General features: G+C 41.5%; 1 protein-coding gene and 1 long non-coding RNA gene across 2 annotated transcripts in view; one reads left to right on the forward strand and one right to left on the reverse strand.

Annotated features, from left to right (window-relative positions):
* The window catches only part of LOC116852523, a 301,076-nt gene that overhangs the window by 100,798 nt on the left and 180,171 nt on the right, over positions 1-20,107 (reverse strand). Inside the window, exon 3 of the mRNA XM_032832978.1 lies at positions 1,605-1,737. Coding sequence (XP_032688869.1) covers positions 1,605-1,737 — 133 coding nt within the window. The remainder of the gene's footprint in view (positions 1-1,604; positions 1,738-20,107) is intronic.
* The window catches only part of LOC116852524, a 212,666-nt gene that overhangs the window by 60,285 nt on the left and 132,274 nt on the right, over positions 1-20,107 (forward strand). The gene's annotated exons all lie outside the window — the stretch shown is intronic.

Genomic DNA, 20,107 nt, shown 5'->3' on the forward strand with positions numbered 1-20,107 from the left:
TACGCATTTAATGACGGTCGCGAACGGGCGACACGGTCGGCTACGCGGATGGAATCAGTACAAGTATGATATCGTAAAACGCTCGGACCGACCAGCTCTTATCGCTTAATTGGCCCATCAAGATGCAAAATTATGATGATTGCAGGGCAAGATGCACACTCATGGACAGAGAAGTGAAATTTTTCGGTTGAGACTTTGCGAATTCGTCCGTCTTGTCTAGCAACATTCCACCATTCTCTCCCATTTGACAGCACTGCAAATTCAAGCGCGTTATTTTTAAACGCATAATTTGGCTGAAGCCCCTTTTATACGTTTCTTACTGTTTTAAATCTTACCATTTGACATATTTAAAACGTTTAAACGTGTTAAGTAGCATGACTTAAAACAATGAGAAACCAATATGCGGTAGCTCGTGGTGTTAATTTAAAAATTTTTTATCATTTTCGTATTGAGCAATGCTACAATTGCTTATTGCATGCGTCTTCAGTACGTTAAGCACTTGTAATTCTGTGTAACCAATACGACGTAAACTTTGTAGAAAAAAGTGGGTATTCCGTCAATAAAGTTTTCAAATATGGCATTCCCTTAAGGTTCATCCGACGATTGTCTCTGCGTTATCGATATTTTTAAAGTTCGTCATCCACTTCCGCGCTCCTTAAACTTTATATTTTCCGATCATGCCACACTTAATTGGTAAATGAGCGAATCGGATAATATTACGAGTATTAAAGCTACACACACGCGTATACTTCCATTATATTCCCATTATATTTCTTGTATGAGCGAAAACGATACTTAGAAAATTAATGAATTCCTGACGCGCAATTGTTTTCCATTAGAAACTGAAAAGTCGCGGCAAATGTCGGTAAATTTCGTTGTCATTATTATTGCAAGAGTAATAAATTTTGCATTTCTTTCGCACGCGGACATGTGTAACAATATTTGGCGCAATTAAATAATGCAGAACACACCGTGTAAAGTATTATCGTCGGACGTGTGTCGCGCGGTATCATTATATATTTTCATGTTGCACGCGCGCGCACAATGAAATGATTGGTCGCGTGTGCAATTAAAAAGTATATTTAGGCGCACACCCAAGACACGAATTAATGGCGCGAGGATGTGCGAAATGGTTTGCGGTGCGAGCCGGTGGACAACTATTTCACAATAAAACAGCCCGGTCGCGCCGCTGTTACCGAAATAGTTTATCGCGCGCGGCAATACATAAATATCCTATAATGGCAGATATTGTTACCGGTAACTCAAACGGCCAGCCGTGAGTTCCTATTGGGCATTCGTGAAATTAACGGGACCGTAGGATTTTATGTGTAAAACGAGAGATAAAGAGAGGGGATATTACTAGCCACGATATTATCTCGATTTATCGCGGAGGATTTAACAAGTCTGGGAGATCCGGAGCGAAAGATTTATCGCCGAAATGGAGGGTCGAGTTCATCGGACAACCGAAAGGATTCGTGCGACTTCGGGTGAGACGCGGCGCGCGCGGCTCTATCGGGAAAACCAAATTCTATCGACAGTTGATTTTTTCACGTCGCAAACGAATCGATCGGCTGTCCGATACGTGGCAAGACGTGTCTACTTACGAATCACCGTCAGATTGGCCGTCTGGTAAGTGGTGGCGAAGGACGGCGCCTCGGTGGAGACCTCGCACTTGTATTGGCCCGAACTCTCCAGGCCGAGGTTGCTCAGCTTTATCGAGTTCTCGTTCGATTTATTCTGCGGACAGAAAGAATACAGGAATATTTGCTTTGCTAATGGAGACTACATTTTCGTAGCGAGACGTGATGTCGCCGTCTAGCGGCGGATCTGGACTCGACTCGAAGTTGGCGTTTACGTGCACACGTGGCGTGTACGTGTAGACGTACTTCGGCGCGCGTTCGACATTGTTTCCCGAGACAATCAGCACTCGAGTCGTATTTGCGGGATAATGGAATTTCCGGGGAGGGAGGGGGAGTAACGAAAGCTTCAATCTTCCGAGTGGAAAAAGGTTGCAGCGTATGCAGTTTCGCTTTGTATAATACATGAACACCCCATGCGAAGAGTGCAGCTGCAATATGCAAAAGAATTATGTAACGAGTATGGGAAACGCATTGGTATGGCATCGTGTAACGTTCCGTTGCACAACAGAGGAATAAAATTCTGACGTATGCTCAGCATTCCCCTTTGTACTCTAAAGTTCTTCGAGTGAAATGCCACTGCAAAAGCAGAGTGACAGCCAAGTCATTAAAATTCGCGAGATTATGTTCGTTCATATAAAGTCGATTTTCCATTTTGTCGAATGAATATTTTCACTCGAAACTGAGAAGTGAATCTGATATACTCTACCATTATAGAAACGAATTTAGTCAATTGAAACATTCACTCGCGTATATTCATTTAAAACTAACATTAACAAATTAATAATTGTTTCATATATAAGCAATGATGTAAAATTTTGTTAAAAGAATTTTATCGTCTTGAGTTGAAAAAGAGTAATTTGTTGAATTGAACATAAAATATATTGATATATAGTAATTTATTTTTATTTAACGCTATACGAAGAGAATGCTGTAATAAAAATTATAATACAATTTTAGTAGTCCGGCAATAGACCGGCACTATTACGAAAATTATAATAAAACATAATGAAAATGACCATAAATACATGACAATTTTTATTACATTTATGGTAATTTTTACATAGTCACTTTTACTATGTCTTATAATTTTCATCATAATGTTAGTCTATTCTCGGAGTACTAAAATAGTGTTGTAATTGTTATTATAATATTACGTAATTTATTTGAAAATTAATATATTAAAAATAAAGATATTTTCACAAGAATATCCTCTTTTTCTGTATAGTCAATTATTGTAAACCGATTATTGTACCGATCTATTCCTCGATTACGAAATTCTATAGCAATTTTCACTATAAAATTCTCTCAATTTTAGTAGTCCGGCAATAGATCGGCACTATTACGAAAATTATAATAAAACATAATGAAAATGACCATAAATACATGACAATTTTTATTACATTTATGGTAATGTTCATAGTCACTTTTACTATGTCTTATAATTTTCATCATAGTGTTAGTCTATTCTCGGAGTACTAAAATTGTGTTATAATTTTTATTATAATATTACGTAATTTATTTGAAAATTAACATTAAAAATAAAAATATCTTCCAAACAAGAATGTCCTCTTTTTCTATGTAGTCAATTATTGTAAAAAATACCGATCTATTCCTCGATTACGAAATTCTATTTTCACTATAAAATTCTCTTTATGTATCAAGCGAGACTTCTTTAGGCAATAGAGAACAAAACACCGCAAAGTACAATAAAGTAGCTTGCCAATCGCAAATACTTCCGCTGAATCTCACATATTTCAAGCACTTTCCGTAGTTTTTAGGAAATCACAGTTTATTGCATCGCGCCGTCCTCGAACATCCGTGCACTTTGTAGCTCCGGTTCGGCTTAATTAGACCCTATCGCGCGTCTCCATCTGTCACGGTGCTCGAAGAGTCATGTCCCGTTATCAGAACGGCGGTCACATTGTCTTCGCGAGCCATGCGTCGCCCGTACCACGTGCGACTTCATTGATAGCGGGAGGAAGGCGCGCGGCGTTTGCGGCTTATCGATAATTCATGGCCCGTTACCGGAGCCCGAGACACGGCCTCGGCTGCTCGCATTAGGTTCGATTAGGTACATCCGCGGTCCAATTAGCTCTCCATGGTATGCGACGACGACGAAACCGGCGCGACCGGCACACCCCTTCCCGCGCGTCCCGTTAACATTTATGGGAAATCGAGCGTCCTTATCGATCGTTCACCTCGATTTGATCGACGTAAATCCCGCATCGCGCGACATTGCGATGGATACGTCTCTCGATCGTTCGAAACTCGATTTTATTCGCCGGACGATGAATGTTTAATTTTCGCCGCGCACGACGTTGAGTCTAAATAATTCCCGACTGGCGGCCTGCGAAATTACATTTGACCCCGATGTGGTAATCATGTTAGTCAAAAATTTGACTGTAATAAATGCGCACGAAATCCAATTACAATCCAATTACAGGCGAACTGTGCATTATAAAGTAATTCTGAATCCCGGCGTCTCCAGCAATAAAAAGCTAATTTCCAGTGGAAATCAAGCATTTGAAACCGTTGGATTGGGTGTGTTGCTGAATTAAATATGTCTCCGCGGCGTATACGTCGCGCGCATTGAGTTTTTAACTTTCTGTCTCGCGCAGACCGACTTGGCTCTCTGGTGGCGGGGCGCGAAGGTCGAAGCGGATTATCGACGCGGCTTTCAATTTGGTCGTCGAGACGCGCCGAGGCAATCGCACGCCGAGTCGCGCACTTGGCTCGCTCCACCGCACCCGATAAAAGCCGTCTCTTCCGTAATTTCCGGCTACATTAACGGCATCTCCGGGCGGTCGCGTCGCCGATCCTTCGATATTCGGATAATCCGTGCGCTCCCAGACACCGAGGAAAATTACTGTTGGTTGTGACAGGCGGCCTCGTCCGCCGGCCCGAATGACTCGCGTTGACGGCTAATTAAAGTAAGTTAGGGACTTTCGCCCCCGCGATGCTAAGATGACAGTAAAGCCCTTGATCAGTTTTATGTATCCGTGTAAGATGTGTTATTACTGCAACTGATCTGTTACAAGCAACAGATCAGTCGTCGGTGGTTGAAGCTTTTATTTTTTCTCCTTTTATTCATATTAGGTGTACAACTTTGCTTCCGCCGTTTTTTCTCCGAAATTCGAGGCTTTATTGTAAAAAATTGGTTATACATTTATGATTCAAAATATTGTCCATCGCTGGCCACTACTTTCTCCCATCTTTCGGGCAGTGTACGAATCCCGCGTCGAAAAAACTGGTCATTTTTTGAGGCGATCCACGAATCGATCCAATTTTTTACTTCTTCATAAGATCGGAAGTGCTGATCAGCCAGGCCGTGTGCCATTGATCGAAACAAGTGATAGTCAGAGGGAGTAACGTCTGGAGAATACAGCAGGTGGGGTAGGACTTCCCATTTTAACGTTTCCAAGTATGTCTTGACCACTTTCGCAACATGGGGTCGAGCATTGTCATGCTGCAAAATCACTTTATCGTGTCTCTCGTTGTATTACGGCCGTTTGTCTTTCAATGCTCGGCTCAAACGCATCAATTGCGTTCGATACCGATCGCCTGTGATTGTTTCAGTCGGCTTTAACAGCTCATAATACACTACGCCGAGCTGGTCCCACCAAATGACCTTGGAGCCGTGAATATTCGGTTTGGCCGTCGACGTGGAAGCATGGCCGGGAACTCCCCATGATTTTCTGCGCTTGGGGTTATCGTAATGAACCCATTTTTCGTCCCCAGTCACAATGCGATGCAGAAATCCCTTCCGTCTTTGCCTTTCAAGCAGCTGTTCACAAGCAAACAAACGCCGTTCAACATCTCTCGGCTTCAATTCGTATGGCACCCAACTTCCTTGCTTCTGAATCATTCCCATGGCTTTGAGGCGTTTTGAAATGGCTTGTGGAGTCACTCCCAATGATCGTGCCAATTCTTCTTGATTTTTACACAAGTCTTGATCAAGTAATGCCTCCAATTCTGCACTTTCGAAAACCTTCTCTCTTCCACCGCTATGCCGGTCTTCGACGTCAAAATCACCGTTCTTGAAGCGTTGAAACCACTCACGACACGTTCTTTCACTAATAGCGGCCTCACCATAAGTATTTGAGAGCATTCGATGAGCTTCAGCCGCAGATTTCTTCATATTGAAGCAGAAAATTAAAACCTCCCGCAAATGACGAGAATTTGGCTCGTGAACTGACATTTTCAATCAAGAATAACTTTATGATGCAGACACAAATCGACTAATGTTTCTATAGGGTTATGACAGATGCTCAAGTTTATTGTATGATGTCTATGATCTATTTATTTCGACCACCACTTACCGCTAAAGCCATCTATAGGAAAACGACAGAAGCAAAGTTGTACACCTAATATTTGATTTTAATTGAATTCATTTTTATACAGAAGCATAAAACTATATTTTACATTTTTATGGAATATTTATAAATATGTATTTCATATCTTTTATAAAATATGTAAAATATAATTTCATGTCTCACTATGAAGAAATTATTAATTATTTCACTTTATTTCAAATACATTTGTAGGATGTAAACCGAACTAAGGTAATACGCGGCATCTTAACAATAAAATCAATATAAGAAAACGAGAGAAGGTGTGTTTGAGCGAGAGCCTTGGTAGTCTCAGTAGTTCGCCCGACAAGCGAAAGACCCGGGTTCGAGTCCCAACCCAGCAAACTCCAGCTTCCGATATACTTTTCTTTCCGACTCTTACATCTTCAGAAGTGGAATTCGTAAAGCTCGTCGTATTTTCTCGTCAAAGTTCGGGAAGATCGGTTCGGAACTGTCATTTGAATTGTGTTTAGTATTAGCATCGTTAAAAATATCGCGCAAGATCCAGGGGTGTCTCAGTTATGGTTTAAGGTTTATAGATATGAGGCACTAGCCGATGAGCGGATATTAGACGCGTTAAGTTTGGATTAGTGTTTAGTGTTATCAAAAAATATCGTGCAAGACCCAGGGGTGCCTCAGTTATGGTTTATAGATAGGGGACACTGGCCGGTGAGCGGATATTAGACACACGTAAAGTTTAAATTAGTGAAAAGCACATTCGGGACGAATGTGATGACAGGCTGGCCGGAACTGTAGGATGTAAACCGAACTGAGGTAACACGCGGCATCTTAACAATAACATCAATGTAAGAAGACGAGAAAGAGTGGTGTTTGAGCGGGAGCTTGGGTAGTCTCAGTGGTTTAGAGCAGTCGTCCGGCAAGCGAAGGATTCGAGTCCCGGCCCAGCAAACTCCGGCTTCCGATATACTTTTTTCTCCGATTCTTACATATTTTTTATTTTAAACCCACGCATTTAATCAGACTTATTTTTATGCAGAGTGAAGTACGGAATTCATGAGCAACGTATCTACTTCCGAATTGTTCTCTGTAAAGGAGAAGATATCTCACTGTGATTAGTGATGTTGATAAAAAGTATTCACTAATTGAAAGAAATAAAAAAATGTTTAACCCCGACAGCTACATAGTAAAAAGAACGTTTTTGTTTTGAAAATATCTTCATTTTTGGCATGTAAATCTTAAAATGAGATTACGTGTTAAACAAAGATAAGTTACTTGCGTCAATATATTTTATATGTGATTCAACAAAGAAAAATATATTATTATTGTTCAAGAATAATCTTCACGAATGGAAAGCAAATATTAAATTGAGAATATATTTTTTAATGTCGGAGAAAAGATATAATTATCACTAAAATAATCATATTGTATTTCCTATTATAATATTTTAATAAAATTACAACAATGTTGAAATCCAAGACTTAACAATTTTTCCGACAAAATTATATATCGCTGCTTACATATGAAATATGTTTTTATATATATTGTTGATTTGAATATATTGAATATATTGAGTATAGTTTCAAGCAAATACAAAGTTGTTTTCCATGTACATCATCGACAACTTATTCTACTGTTGCGTTAAAATGATTCGATAGCTTTTAATAACTAATTCACTACAGTGTTCGACGACACAAAAAGATGTAAAGATACTCGCAGAATTTGTTATCTCTTCACCGTCCCCGTCCGCTTCGCGACAGCAGCCTCAGACAAACGAGCCCGTTGTCGTAATTTAATTTCGCGTCCGGGGTGTACTTCGCATTTACGAGATGCATGTAATACGTAAAAATTGGAAAGTTGAATAATGCGCGGCTCGATGACGCGACGCGATTGATTACCCTCGTAAACGAACGCTGGGGAGACGCATTATGGTCGTGAATCGGGGACGCGCAATGTATGCGGCGCAGAGTGACGATCGATATTTATCGATCGGTCTGGTCTCAAGCTAATAAATCGTGTCGACGATTGCTAGTGAGCGCAACCAAAGAAGATTAGCGGTTATGGATCGAAAGTGATTTACTCGACGGAGAAGCGTGACAAGAGCAAGAGACTGTGATTTACACCGCGATCGGAATTGAAAATTGCTTGTAGCATTCAATTTGCCCACAATCACAACGATCTTGAGCCAAACTCACCGGAGAACTATCGAAACAATTAAATTATGAGTTTGTCCGTGAAGAAGCAATTGGAGAGAAAAATTCGAGATACGTATTTCTGCGTAAAAAAAATAAATAAAAAAAGTATTTCTACGTAAAAAAAATAAAATAAAAAAAGTAAAAAGTTAATTTCGAAATACTCTCGAATACGGTTCGTATTTTTAATGAATACCTTTGCTTAATTATCTTCCGCAGTAACTTTGCGCCACACCTCTCTCTCTTTCTATTCCCTCCCTCCCTCTCTTCGCTACCCTTCTCTCACTGTCTCTCTCTCTTTGGAGGATAAGATCTTCCCAGATAAAAGCACGGGGATTGTACACGCATCGCGGAAATAGCAAGGTGGTTTCTACCGCGACGGAACACTACTGCGATACTAGCGTAAGACTATTGTAATTCCTCAAAATGCGCGGTGGAGCTTACGCCGTTTCGGGAAGCGGATCTTAAATTCAGCATGCGCTCGCGCGCAACGCGACGCGCAGCGCGACGCGACTACGGCTGGTCTGTCTTCTAGTACTGCAGGAAGAGAAGCAAAAAATAACGAAGCCGACGGGGCTCGTCGGTGTAATTTCCTCGAGGTAATAAACTAAAAGCATCTTTCCCCGGCTGCCTTCCACCGAATCTGCCCCGTGTCTTCTGTACCGGCTTGGCTCGACTCGGCTCAGCACCAGCTCGCTATCCCTCTCCTCTTCTCCCTCTCCCCTTTCTCTCTCTACCTATCTATCTATCTATCTGTATCTTTCTTCCTCTCTCCGAGGACAAAATTACTTTTACCGGCGGATAGAAGCTCGAAATAATTCGAGGGACGAGGAAGCGAAGTCGGAGAACTTAGGCAAATTCGCTCGGAGCCCTCCTTGACTTCGTCCTTTAAGTTTCGAAATTGTACACCGCTCGCGTATTAAGAGACCCGTTGCCTTGTAGAGCAGACGAGCGGACGAGAGGGTCGGGAAGGAGGGTAGGGCTAGGAAACTACGCCAGCCAGATCCTTCCGAAATAGGATACGAAGGAGAAGAGGAAGCGAAGGACGTCTCGAAGTTTTCGACTCCTTGATGACACTGCGCTGTAAAATTAATCGCGTGGAGGGAGATTTAATGGCGTGCTTTGCGGACGACGGAAATGTCAGCGGCGGCAGCCAAACGGTCTAAATTACGTCTTGTCGTCCGCGATGATTGATAATTAACTTCCAATTCTCCAATTGTCCAGGTTGAAAAAAGTGGTCCAAGTGGTATCCCTCCGCTTGAGAAGTAGCTGGATCTTCCCCTCCATTGGGGAATATCTCAAGTGGGGTTCACTCCCCCCGCATTGTTAGCGCTACTTCTGCCGGGTCGGAATTTGCCGGACTAACAATAAGATATCCTCAGTCTCGGGAACGAAGCGCTTCCTCGGCTTTGACTTCGGCTTCATTTATCCTGCCGCGCTTTCTTTACCGAAACTCCGAGGCCGTTATTTGAGAAACCGTCACGAAAGTCGAGATTCGCGATGCCTCGTTATCGATGTCGCCGTGTGTCTCTCGCGGCTTTCTTTGTGCCGGCCGACAATCCGCCGTTTCATCAATTGAATCTCACAACTTCGCCTACTTTTGTTGCGACCCCGAAGGTAGTGGAGAAGGAGAAGTGACGGAGGCTCCCGCGTATCCGGGATAGACGGAAATTCTACAAAAGGTCGCGCAACAATCAGCTTCTCCTCGAGGGGATGTGCGAGGAGAAACGCGAGTGTTGGCGGTGGCTCAGAGGTTGCTTGGGCCACTGCAGCCTGTATGCGAAAGTTTTCGAATCTCGGATAACGAGATGTTGATTCGCAACTTCTTACCGCGACTGCAAGTATAATACCTGAAAGGAGAGAGAGAGAGAGAGAGAGAGAGAAGAAGAGATAGCAAACCTTGAGCGCGCGCGCACGCTTTGACAACTCTAGACATCTTCGCTAATCTACGTCGCCGAATGGAACCTCAACTCTCTTTTTCTCTTTCTCCCTCTCTCTCTCTCTCTCTCTCTCTCTCTCTCTCTTCCTCTCTTTCTCTCGATATAGGAAAGACGATCCTAGGAAGTACTTTCCGGCGGACGCGAGTGCCATGGTAATTTGTCTCTCGACCGCACCAGACGTTATTAAAGCGGCAATTGTTGTAGACGAACAATTGCAGACGCGACGAATGAAATTACACTCTCACTGGTATACATGCTTTTGCTTCTGTCTGCTGTTTACGGTATTGCGTTACTTCTCGTATCACAGTTCTCGGTATTCTTCTCAGGTTACCACCATTTATCATACATCGAGCAAATTTTAATCAAACTTCCTCGTTTAATTGTGAGCGATCAGAAATTTATAGAAGAGGTCACATAACATAAATCCGAGATCACGCGCGAGTATGTTTATGCACGATGTACGATATCGAGCTGTGCTACTTTTATTTCCAACACAGCAATTTCCCCCTTCAAGGGGATGGGAGGGCAAGACAGAGGTTGAATTAGTGACTGTAATACCGTTGCTCCGCTGCTTTGCTCCTGTTGCGGCGTAAGATAATTACATTTATTTGAGCGCGGAACGTTGACCGTAAACTCGAATTCCTTTCCTTCCGGTCGTTCTAATGCTCGCGCGCATATACACTCCGGCTTTACATTCAATTCTTTTTATTGCCGTCGTCAATGTGTCTTCCGACGAGCATTAATGCGGGGGAGACGTCTCTCGTCCCGTCGCCTTTTAATACGTACTTACGGCGTACTCATCTTATCGTGAACCTCGGGAAACGCGTTACATGGCGCGTTAACTTTGAATAACCTATAAACCGCATCCTCAGCGAATCTACCATTCGTCGCGATGCGTTTTTGCGGATAAAAGTGCCGCAGGAACGAACATCACAGGCGGCATTAGACCTCGCCGAAGTTCTACGCGGACGATGACGTATAATTGTCGCACGAGACCATGAAAGCCGGCCGTTAATCACGCATGAACGCGCATGATTGCAGTTTCATTCGAACGTACTGTCGACTGTCAGATTAAATCTAACTATCCTCGACAATCCCTATAGGACGCAGAAAAATGTAAAAAGATATGACAAACATTTTATTGCAAATTTCCCTCCAAAAAAAAGGAATTTAAAAAGTTTGACGAATGGAGAACAGATCAGACTAATTAAAATCTAAAATCAAAAAATCTGTTCCGGAATACGTAGAAAAAGTTTTTTATTGTCAAGCTCAATTTGATATTCACTATTCGTTGAGAACTAGACTCATACACAGAAAAAAAATTAGTATTTACTCATAACTAATGTACTCAAATTAACAATCATTGTTTTATATACACGCAATGATACGTAATTTTTTTAGAAGAACTTTAAAATCTTGAATTTAAAACAAGAATGTTTCTTTTTCTATGTAGACATATAAACTAGAATAACTCAGAAAAAAATGTTTGGTATTTATAATTATAATTACATAGAAAAATAATGACTACAAATTATGACTAAAACACTATGTTTTATTAAATTTTACTGTAATATTAGTAATAACTACTTCATATGCATGTCATTACTGCCATTTTCGTGTTAGAACAATTAAAAGATGTGGCTCAAAATAGCAATAATTTTAATTAGACTAACTACTTTTTCTCTCAGTGAGATATGCCCTTTGAAGACATTTTTTTACATTTCTTCTTATCATGTTAGCGCACGCATACACAGAAGTGTATCCAGAGCTGTCACATGTGGGACCGAGTACGCGTAACTATAGTGAGTGCGGCGCAGCACACACAAGCGAAGAACTGTGTATGTGTGGGTTGCCTGTCACGAACTATAGCGCTTGGCGCTTCGGCCAGGCTCGGGCGGTGGAAGAGTGCAGACGTACAAGCTGCCGTCTCTCTCTCTCTCGACCTATAGCTATAGCTAATACTGCAAGCGACGAGAATCATGCCTAGGCCTTTTTATTATATCTCGACGCTCGCGTGTTGCTTCTCACGTGTGCGTACTTTTACTATTTAACTAATTGTTACATTAAATGGAATGTTTTTTTACACATAAAATACACCCGTCAACAAAATTATCGCATAGGTTAATTTATGTCGAAATGTCGCACAATTTTTAATAAGCATAATACCGCGAAACATTATCGTATTTGAAAATTTTTTTTTTATTTCAAAAGTGAAGTATGTACTTTAAGGAGCATATTAGTCAGATATTTTGAAATTATTCTCTCCCCTTTCTGCAGTCTTTTCACAAATAAAGACGTGTTGCGTCTTCAAAAAATTGCACAATGTGACGTATCCTACGGGATGGAATAAATTTTCTTCATAAATTTTATGATAACCATCGTAAAGTTTTTTCCCTATAATTAAGACAAAAAGCGGATTTGTGCATTTTTTTCGCGAAGTTGCGAAAAAAATATATCAAAGTTACATTTTTGTCACTTCATTTGACGCACTCTATTGAGTGGAATGAATTCTTTTCACAAATCTGATGATAATCATTCTAAAATATCAGCATTTCCTTACAAATAGAAAAATAAAGAACAGGTATACATTTCTTCCGCGATGTTGTACGGTGTATAAAAGTTACCTATACATTTTTAATCAGTATCGTGACGTGCACACACACACACACACACATAATGCGCAAGACTCGACCAGCAACTTCCTCGTGGTACGCATCGGTAATGTTAATGCTAACGGTAACTGATTAAAACTTCATCATCGGTACATTATGCCGCGGAACAAAGTTATGCACACTTCTTCTTAATTTTCTTATTTGCAAAGAAACGTTCATATTTTACAATGGTTATCGTAAGATTTGTGAAAAGAATTCATTCCAGTAGAATGCGTCAATTAAGCGATTTAAAAAAAATGCATAGCTAACTTTGATATGTCGCAACTATGCGAAAAAAAATCGTACAATCCACTTTTTTTTTAATTGTGGAGGAAAGCCTATACTTAACGATAGTTATCATGAAATTTACGGAAAAATTTATTCCACCCCGGATACATCAAATTGTGCAATTTTTTTGGAGACGCTACACATTTTTACTTGTGAAAAGACTGCGGGAAGGGAAGAGAATAAATTGAAAATCCGACTAATAGTACAGAGTACACTCCTTAAAGTACAGACTTTACTCTTGAAATATTACAAAAAGATTTCAAATACGATGTTCCGCGGTATTATACTCATTTAAAATTGTGCGAAATTTCGACATGAATTAACCTATGCGATAATTTTGTTGACGAGTGTACGTAAAGGAATTAAGAAAATAAAGAGCAGAAAAGCGTTAATGATACAGAAATGATATAAATCTATTCTTGGCCAACATGTACATATTGTCGTTCGCTTGTGTGCGCTGCGCCGCACGCACTATAGTTACGCGTACTCGGTCCCACATGTGGCAGCTCTGTGTGTATCCTTCATATGTCTTCTCGCGCGCTCGCATTGAAATACACGTTATTTATCTTGTCGCTTCACTATGCTCAGTCTCATGCTTCTCTTATATCGCGCCTTTCTAGAGTACTGTGTGACAGAGAAAGCATGTCAGTTAACATATCTCTTCTTCCTCCGATCTCACCTTCAGTGCTCGAATAGGAATGCTCAGTCTATTTTACGGCACTAATTGAATTTGACGGTTCAGAATCGACTCTTTCCGACAGAAAACGACGTTCGCACGAGACGAATGTCGCGAAACAGCTGGAGAATCTCGCTGCGCGTTCACCGATAAAAAGATTGCGGGAGGTAATGCGCCGTGAAATTCGCGGATTTTCCCGCGCGTGTAGCGCGTCGGATGCGCTGAAGATGCTCATCTTTCTCGCTCACTTTCATCCTCGTTGAATTAATCTGACCTCCAGCGGAAGCCATTAAGGGCATCCAAAACGACGTCCATAGACGTCGCTTAATGAATGGATGCCGACGTGTAATGGATGTTGTTGGCTTTGTCCTCGTGGCGGAGATGAAGAAACAACGGTATTTTGCATCGCGCTTTTTGTGCAGGAAAAAATCGAGACACCGGTTGGATATGCATGGAACTGTGCGTCTCTTGGAGATAATTCCAGACATCTCTCTCGTTCGCTCGTTGCCCTCGCGATCGTTCCCGTCGGACGTTCCATCATTGGGAGAAAAATGCGACGTCCCGTCGAACGTTCACGCGGAAGTGACGTAATTTTTCCACCGTGAACGTTCCAAATAAAGATCGAAACGTTTTTCGCAACGCGGTCTCTCAGGCGGTCGTAATTTATTTACTTCGCATCACCATCGCAGCTCGTATCGGCTTTCCCCGTTTCTCTCTCTCGACGTTTTAACTAGAGAGACTTCACTTAGGATGTTCGCAATTTTTCGTCCTCCGTTAATGCAACTGTTCGAACGTTGGCGCTCGGGCCAAGCTGAAGAAAATTAACTGCGTATGCTGGAATAATATTGAAGATCGGCGTAACGCAATCGTTGTTTCTGAAGAACTCAATCAGTTTTTACTTTCTAAGTTTCTTCGCGTGAAATTCCACTCGAAAAGTCGAATAACAATCGAATTATTTAGGATCTCGAGTAATTGTTACTTGTTTACTCGTATGTATCTGCAATTTTTATATATTATCTATTTCTCCTGTATAATTCTGTGAAACAAACGAACATTCCGAACTTCACAGATTAATTTTCAAATCTATTACAGTATAAAGTTGCTATTATTACAATTTCGTTTTCCTTTTCAATTGCATCTTATACCCGTGAAAGATATCAAACTGACTTCGCAATGCAAATGCAAACCAAGATTTTTCGTTTTTAACACAAATTAATGTCTTCTTTAACGCAAACACAACGTTTTTCGTACTTATATGATTGCGCTGTTTGATCCTTGCTTCACAGAAAGACGATTTCACGTCCACGTGCAGCGCGATAACTTCTCCTTTCCAACAGTTTTTGTGTCAAGCGGAATTATTGACGTTTATATCGATCCACGTACTCCATCGGTCGGCGCTATCCCTTTAGCGCTCTTAGGGGTAGTTACGCAACGTGTGAGTGAAAATAATATTCGTGACGCTATTTTTAGACGACCCAATAAATGAAATATGTGTGTTTTATTTAACAATTTCCGGTACTTTCTTGACAAAATGTATGTTGACTATATAATATTATTTTTTTGTGTATATAGCGATACATATCTGTATTACTATGATTACAACGATAGAACACTAGTTTCAATAAGAACTTTTCAGAAATTCAGGAGCATCCCGTACATCTCTTAGATAGCCGACGGTCCTGAGGCTAAACGCTGCGCGAGCAGTCAGTCGCGAGGCTTGACGGCTGAACAGGAGAAGCGAGGGGAGAAGAGAGTAGACATAAATCTCGAAAATAGATATAGACCAAATAGACATAGAAAGTGAGATATCAAAAGTGCAAGTGCAATTCCGAGTGCCGACTTAGACCGTCTTCGAGGCTACAATCGTCCAACTTTTGTCCCATTCGCGACACGAAATATAAACAACAGTTCGAAATAGACGGCATTCAGCAGCGCGTCGGTCATACATCTCGATGGAGAAAACTCGGAATTCGCGGCGACTTGGCTGGTGAATAATATAGGCCGCGCGGCCGACGTTGTTAGGTTTTACGGTTCTCGTGAACGGAGAGCCGCCGGCGACGATTTATGGGGCGGAAGATCGCGGCCCGCGGGGCCGCGGCAGATTAGTCAGATTGTTTGGAAATTTTCATTGGTTTCCTGCCAAGCGAGGCCACCGCCGCCGTCCCCTCCACGACCCCCCACGACTCGAGTAATACCTTGGCGCGAGCTTTCGGCCGTTTCCTGCCCACGTAGCGGCCCCCGGAAGACGCTCTATTTACGGGCCGCCTTAAGTCGCACGCGAAGCACATGCAAATGTCATGCGACGGTGGAGTGAGGAACGATGGAGGTTGTCGATCTCTCCGTCTGCTTCGACAGTCGAGCCGTGGAAGCACGGCACTCCGCCGCCGTGTCGACGCTGCGCGTCCTCGCCCGTTGATTTGTATTCCTCACCTGGACCACGTAAACGCGGCAAACGCCCCGTGAGAGAGGCGTCTCTCGACGAACAAGGTGCTCCAACGCGGTCAGGAGAATCTCTGATTTTCGTCTGCGGCGATTTCTCTCCAACTCCCTTGAGTCGGGTCTTAAAGCAACCTCGGTTCCGTAGAGGTCTGGGCCGAATTATTTATACGGATGTCTGTCGACATCTTGATGTGTACCGAAATAGTTCTGATTGTGACGAATCAACGGCTCGTCATTCGCGATGCTGCGATGTGCCGAGCGCAATTAACCTTGCACAATTAAATTGCAATTAACCTCTTGTCGAGCGCAAGTAATCTGACAGAAATGTAGTCGAAATTCTTAATTTTAATCGACTGTTTTCTACACAAAAAGACGAATTAACCATCTATCGAGTGCAAATAATCCGCTTTGAAATTAATTTGCTTTTTTAATCCTTTAAAGCTTTTTTAATACTTTAAAATTCATGGAACATCCTAGTAACTTTTTTTAATGAAATATTGTCAAAAAGACTCTAAATAGCATATTTATAAGGTTTCAACTGCCTTAAGTGGTTCTTATTGGTACCAGTGATACTTAAAGGGTTAAACAAGTTCACTTGGTCGAATCTCCAAATTTCTGATGTGCCTCTAAAACGTTCTATCGTCTTGAGGAGGTTAATCCCCGACAGGTTACCATATGGTACTATCCTTTTTTTCATAAGCTATCGAGTCGGATTAAAAACTTCTTGTATATAAGGTTCTCGCTGATCATAAGTCTGAGGTCAGAATTTCAAAATTCAAAACGGCGGATTCAACAAGTTGAATTGCAAGTTGGATTGCAAGTTTTTATATTTTTAAGCCAACATACGCAAAAATAAAGTCACGCAGGTCTTTGAACTCACTGATCATGAATCTAAGATCGGAATTACAAAATTAAAAGTGGCAAATCCAATATGGCAACTGAAATCGGTGGTTTTCATTGGCAGCAATTTTGTAATTCTTCGATTAGCGACTTCAAGAACATGAATATACACATTTTAGTATAAATTGTCTAAAGAATACCGAAAATTACTATTTTACCATTTCTAATTTTGCAAATCTGACTTCAGATTTGTGACTAGCGACCTCAAAAATATGTAACACTACATTCTTGTACACATTGGCTTAAAAATTTGCAAAATTGAAACCGCAATTTGGAATTTTGCAATTCTGTTTTCATGATTAGTGATCTCAAAAGAACCCCTGTGTACGAATTTGAAAAAAATTTTGTCGAAAAAACCTTCCTCTTTAGGAGTAATATCGTCCTCTTCATTCGCGACTCACTGACGATGCATTCACGCGATCGTCTCGAGGCGCGCCCACGTGGCGCAGGCACGGCGTGACTTTAGCGAATTAGAAATACGAACGCGCGCGCTTTTATATCATTCCACAGCCAGCTGAACGTGCGTTGCGCTCGCTTTTACCGTGACGTGCGCACGCCGTCGTTATCTCTCTCGGGTGCCGCGGACGAGCTTAAAAGTTTGCATTACGGGAAAATGGCACGTCTCCCTCGCTTTCTCGATGAACGGTTCGCGGTAGTATCTCGATATGTGACGCGACCGAGGACGCGTAATGTGGCGCAGCGACTGAATACAAATGAGCAATTTCCAACAGGAATGCGTTACGGCTTAAAACGGCTTCCCGTTCCATTAGATGAATCGCATGGATAATTAATGCAGTTACGGTCTTCCATGATATTCAATCCGCGGAAACCATCAAGCCGCGGCCGTTTAACGTTGCCCAAGGATATTGAGTGCGTGCACGCCGCGGGATGATAACCCCGTGCGCTCGCCGTGCACGCCCCGACGAAGGCATTGTGACCACCGACGTGACGTCGGTCACACGGTGTGTCTGGCCGCATGTAGTCTCTGACTCGTAATTTTTGCACGGAATTTACATGCCAGATTAATCCGCGAGGGAAATCTTATACTTTCCGCAAGAGCGTGTAAATATATTTTACGGAGTAACATTTTGTGGGATAGGAGACGTAAACGTTTAATCCCGAAATTGCGCGCGGCGTAACGCGATGCAATGATTTTCTTGCGAACAGTATTTCCTCGAAGAAACATGAAAATTCTTGAAACTGAGCCTGAGATCGCGCGGCAACGATGAACAAAGGATTTATCGTTTTCCGATAAATAGAGACACGTGGAAGCGACAGGCTTAAGGACCGTCTACAATAGGAGTGAAGTATGGCTGTATAAAGTAAAAGTAAAAAAATTGACTAATCACAGTCGAATGTGAGAAGAATAATCGATTGTCAATTTCTTATTCTTACTTCTTACAGCCATACTTCACTCGCATTGTAGACGACGGTCTTTAAGATCCATAAACTTAAAACATACCGCGCCGGATTGTACGCGCTGCGAGTTGAGTGGCAAGCGTCGTCTCCCTGCCGCCATTATCCGACTATTCTCCCGCATCGAGAGAAATATCTGCAAGGCGAAGTTCAGCCGGAACATCAAAAATTCGCCTGTTCCCTCGGGTTGAGAGCTAAATCATTTAAATTTCTGCGCAAACGACCGCGCGCGCATGCGGGCGAAACTCACGCTTTCCCGGCGGAGAAAAGTTTAAAAAATGACGACGCGAGCGCAAGCGGACGAAGGGGAGGCGGGAAAAAAAGGCGCGAGGAACGAGGTATTATCCAGTCCGTGAATCGCCGGGAAGTTTTCCGCGTTGGGGGTGATCTCGCCCGAAACTATGCTCAAACTATCGTCAAACAATCGTTGCTACTGACCTTGTTTTCGGCCCGCGCGTTATACGACGTGTCGAAAATCTTGCGGAACTTTGCCCCCTCGAAGTCTGTATATTCGCACAAAGGAATTTCCATTTTAATGGTTCTGTTTGCTTTAGCCGCGCGCAGAGTGACGGTACTTTGTCCCCGTTTATGCACCGTTGAATGGGAATATCGAGTTCGCAATTTTTGGTTTCGTAGCGCAAAAGACGTCTAAAAATAACCGAAGGGCTCGGGTTCTTTGATCGTTCGTGTAGCATTTAAACACTTGTTTCTGTGTATGAATAGCCGTTGAAACTTCAGCCGATAAACTCAGATCTGAATTCTTCTACTGAATATTATGCACGATACTAGAATGTAAGTAGAAATAGCCGCGTTATGGCTAGCTGGTTATTTTTTACTCCAACCATATTTTTTGATTGTTCTAACATGATAGTAGTAATATGTATATAATATTATTATCATTAACATTACAGTAGAATTTAATTATAAAAATTATTTTTTTGACCATAATTTATAATAATTACTTCTCTGTGTGTGATTACAGTTACAAATACTAAACAATTTTATCTCAGTATACTGAAAGAAGGATTTGGTTATCGAAATCAAAATTTGGTTAAAATCATGGATCAACGAGATATTTTGTGATTACAACAAAAAAATTTAATTGCTGCTATTTTGTTTTGTTTAGTGACTAAGTAAATATATTACTGAGAAAGTAATACGATATACATGAGATTATATTTGCGACGGCGATAGGACTGAAGAATTTAAGCGCCCGACTCCAAGCTAAAATCTGAGTATCTCATATAAGACAATCGCTTGTAATAATTATAAATAATGAGCTACTAATTAAATTTCGGAATCTGAAATAAAAATAGGAAGTTTGCTGTTTTCTAACATTCGGGAGAATACTTGATATTCCAGTTCTTGGCGATCTTTTTTGAATTACTCGCAGTTATCGATCGGCTGATTGGCGAAGTTTTAAAGTTCTCGTCGAGCAAGCTGAAAATTGTTTGCGCGTGATAGCGAAAATATTCTAGAGAGGATTTACATTTTTATTTTTCTCGATCCTGCAGCAAGCTCGTTCTAGTTGATAGGTATTACCGCTGATCAACGATAGCACATGTCACGAAAATCAACAAAATATTGCTCGCTTCCGAGGATTTCACGTTTCCTTTGTTTTTTTTTTTTTTTTTTTTTTTTTTTTTTTTTTTTTTTTT

This window comes from Odontomachus brunneus, unplaced genomic scaffold, assembly GCF_010583005.1.
Source record: "Odontomachus brunneus isolate Ranch 3 - 2012 unplaced genomic scaffold, Obru_v1 Obru_scaffold_233, whole genome shotgun sequence".
Lineage (NCBI taxonomy): Eukaryota > Metazoa > Arthropoda > Insecta > Hymenoptera > Formicidae > Odontomachus > Odontomachus brunneus.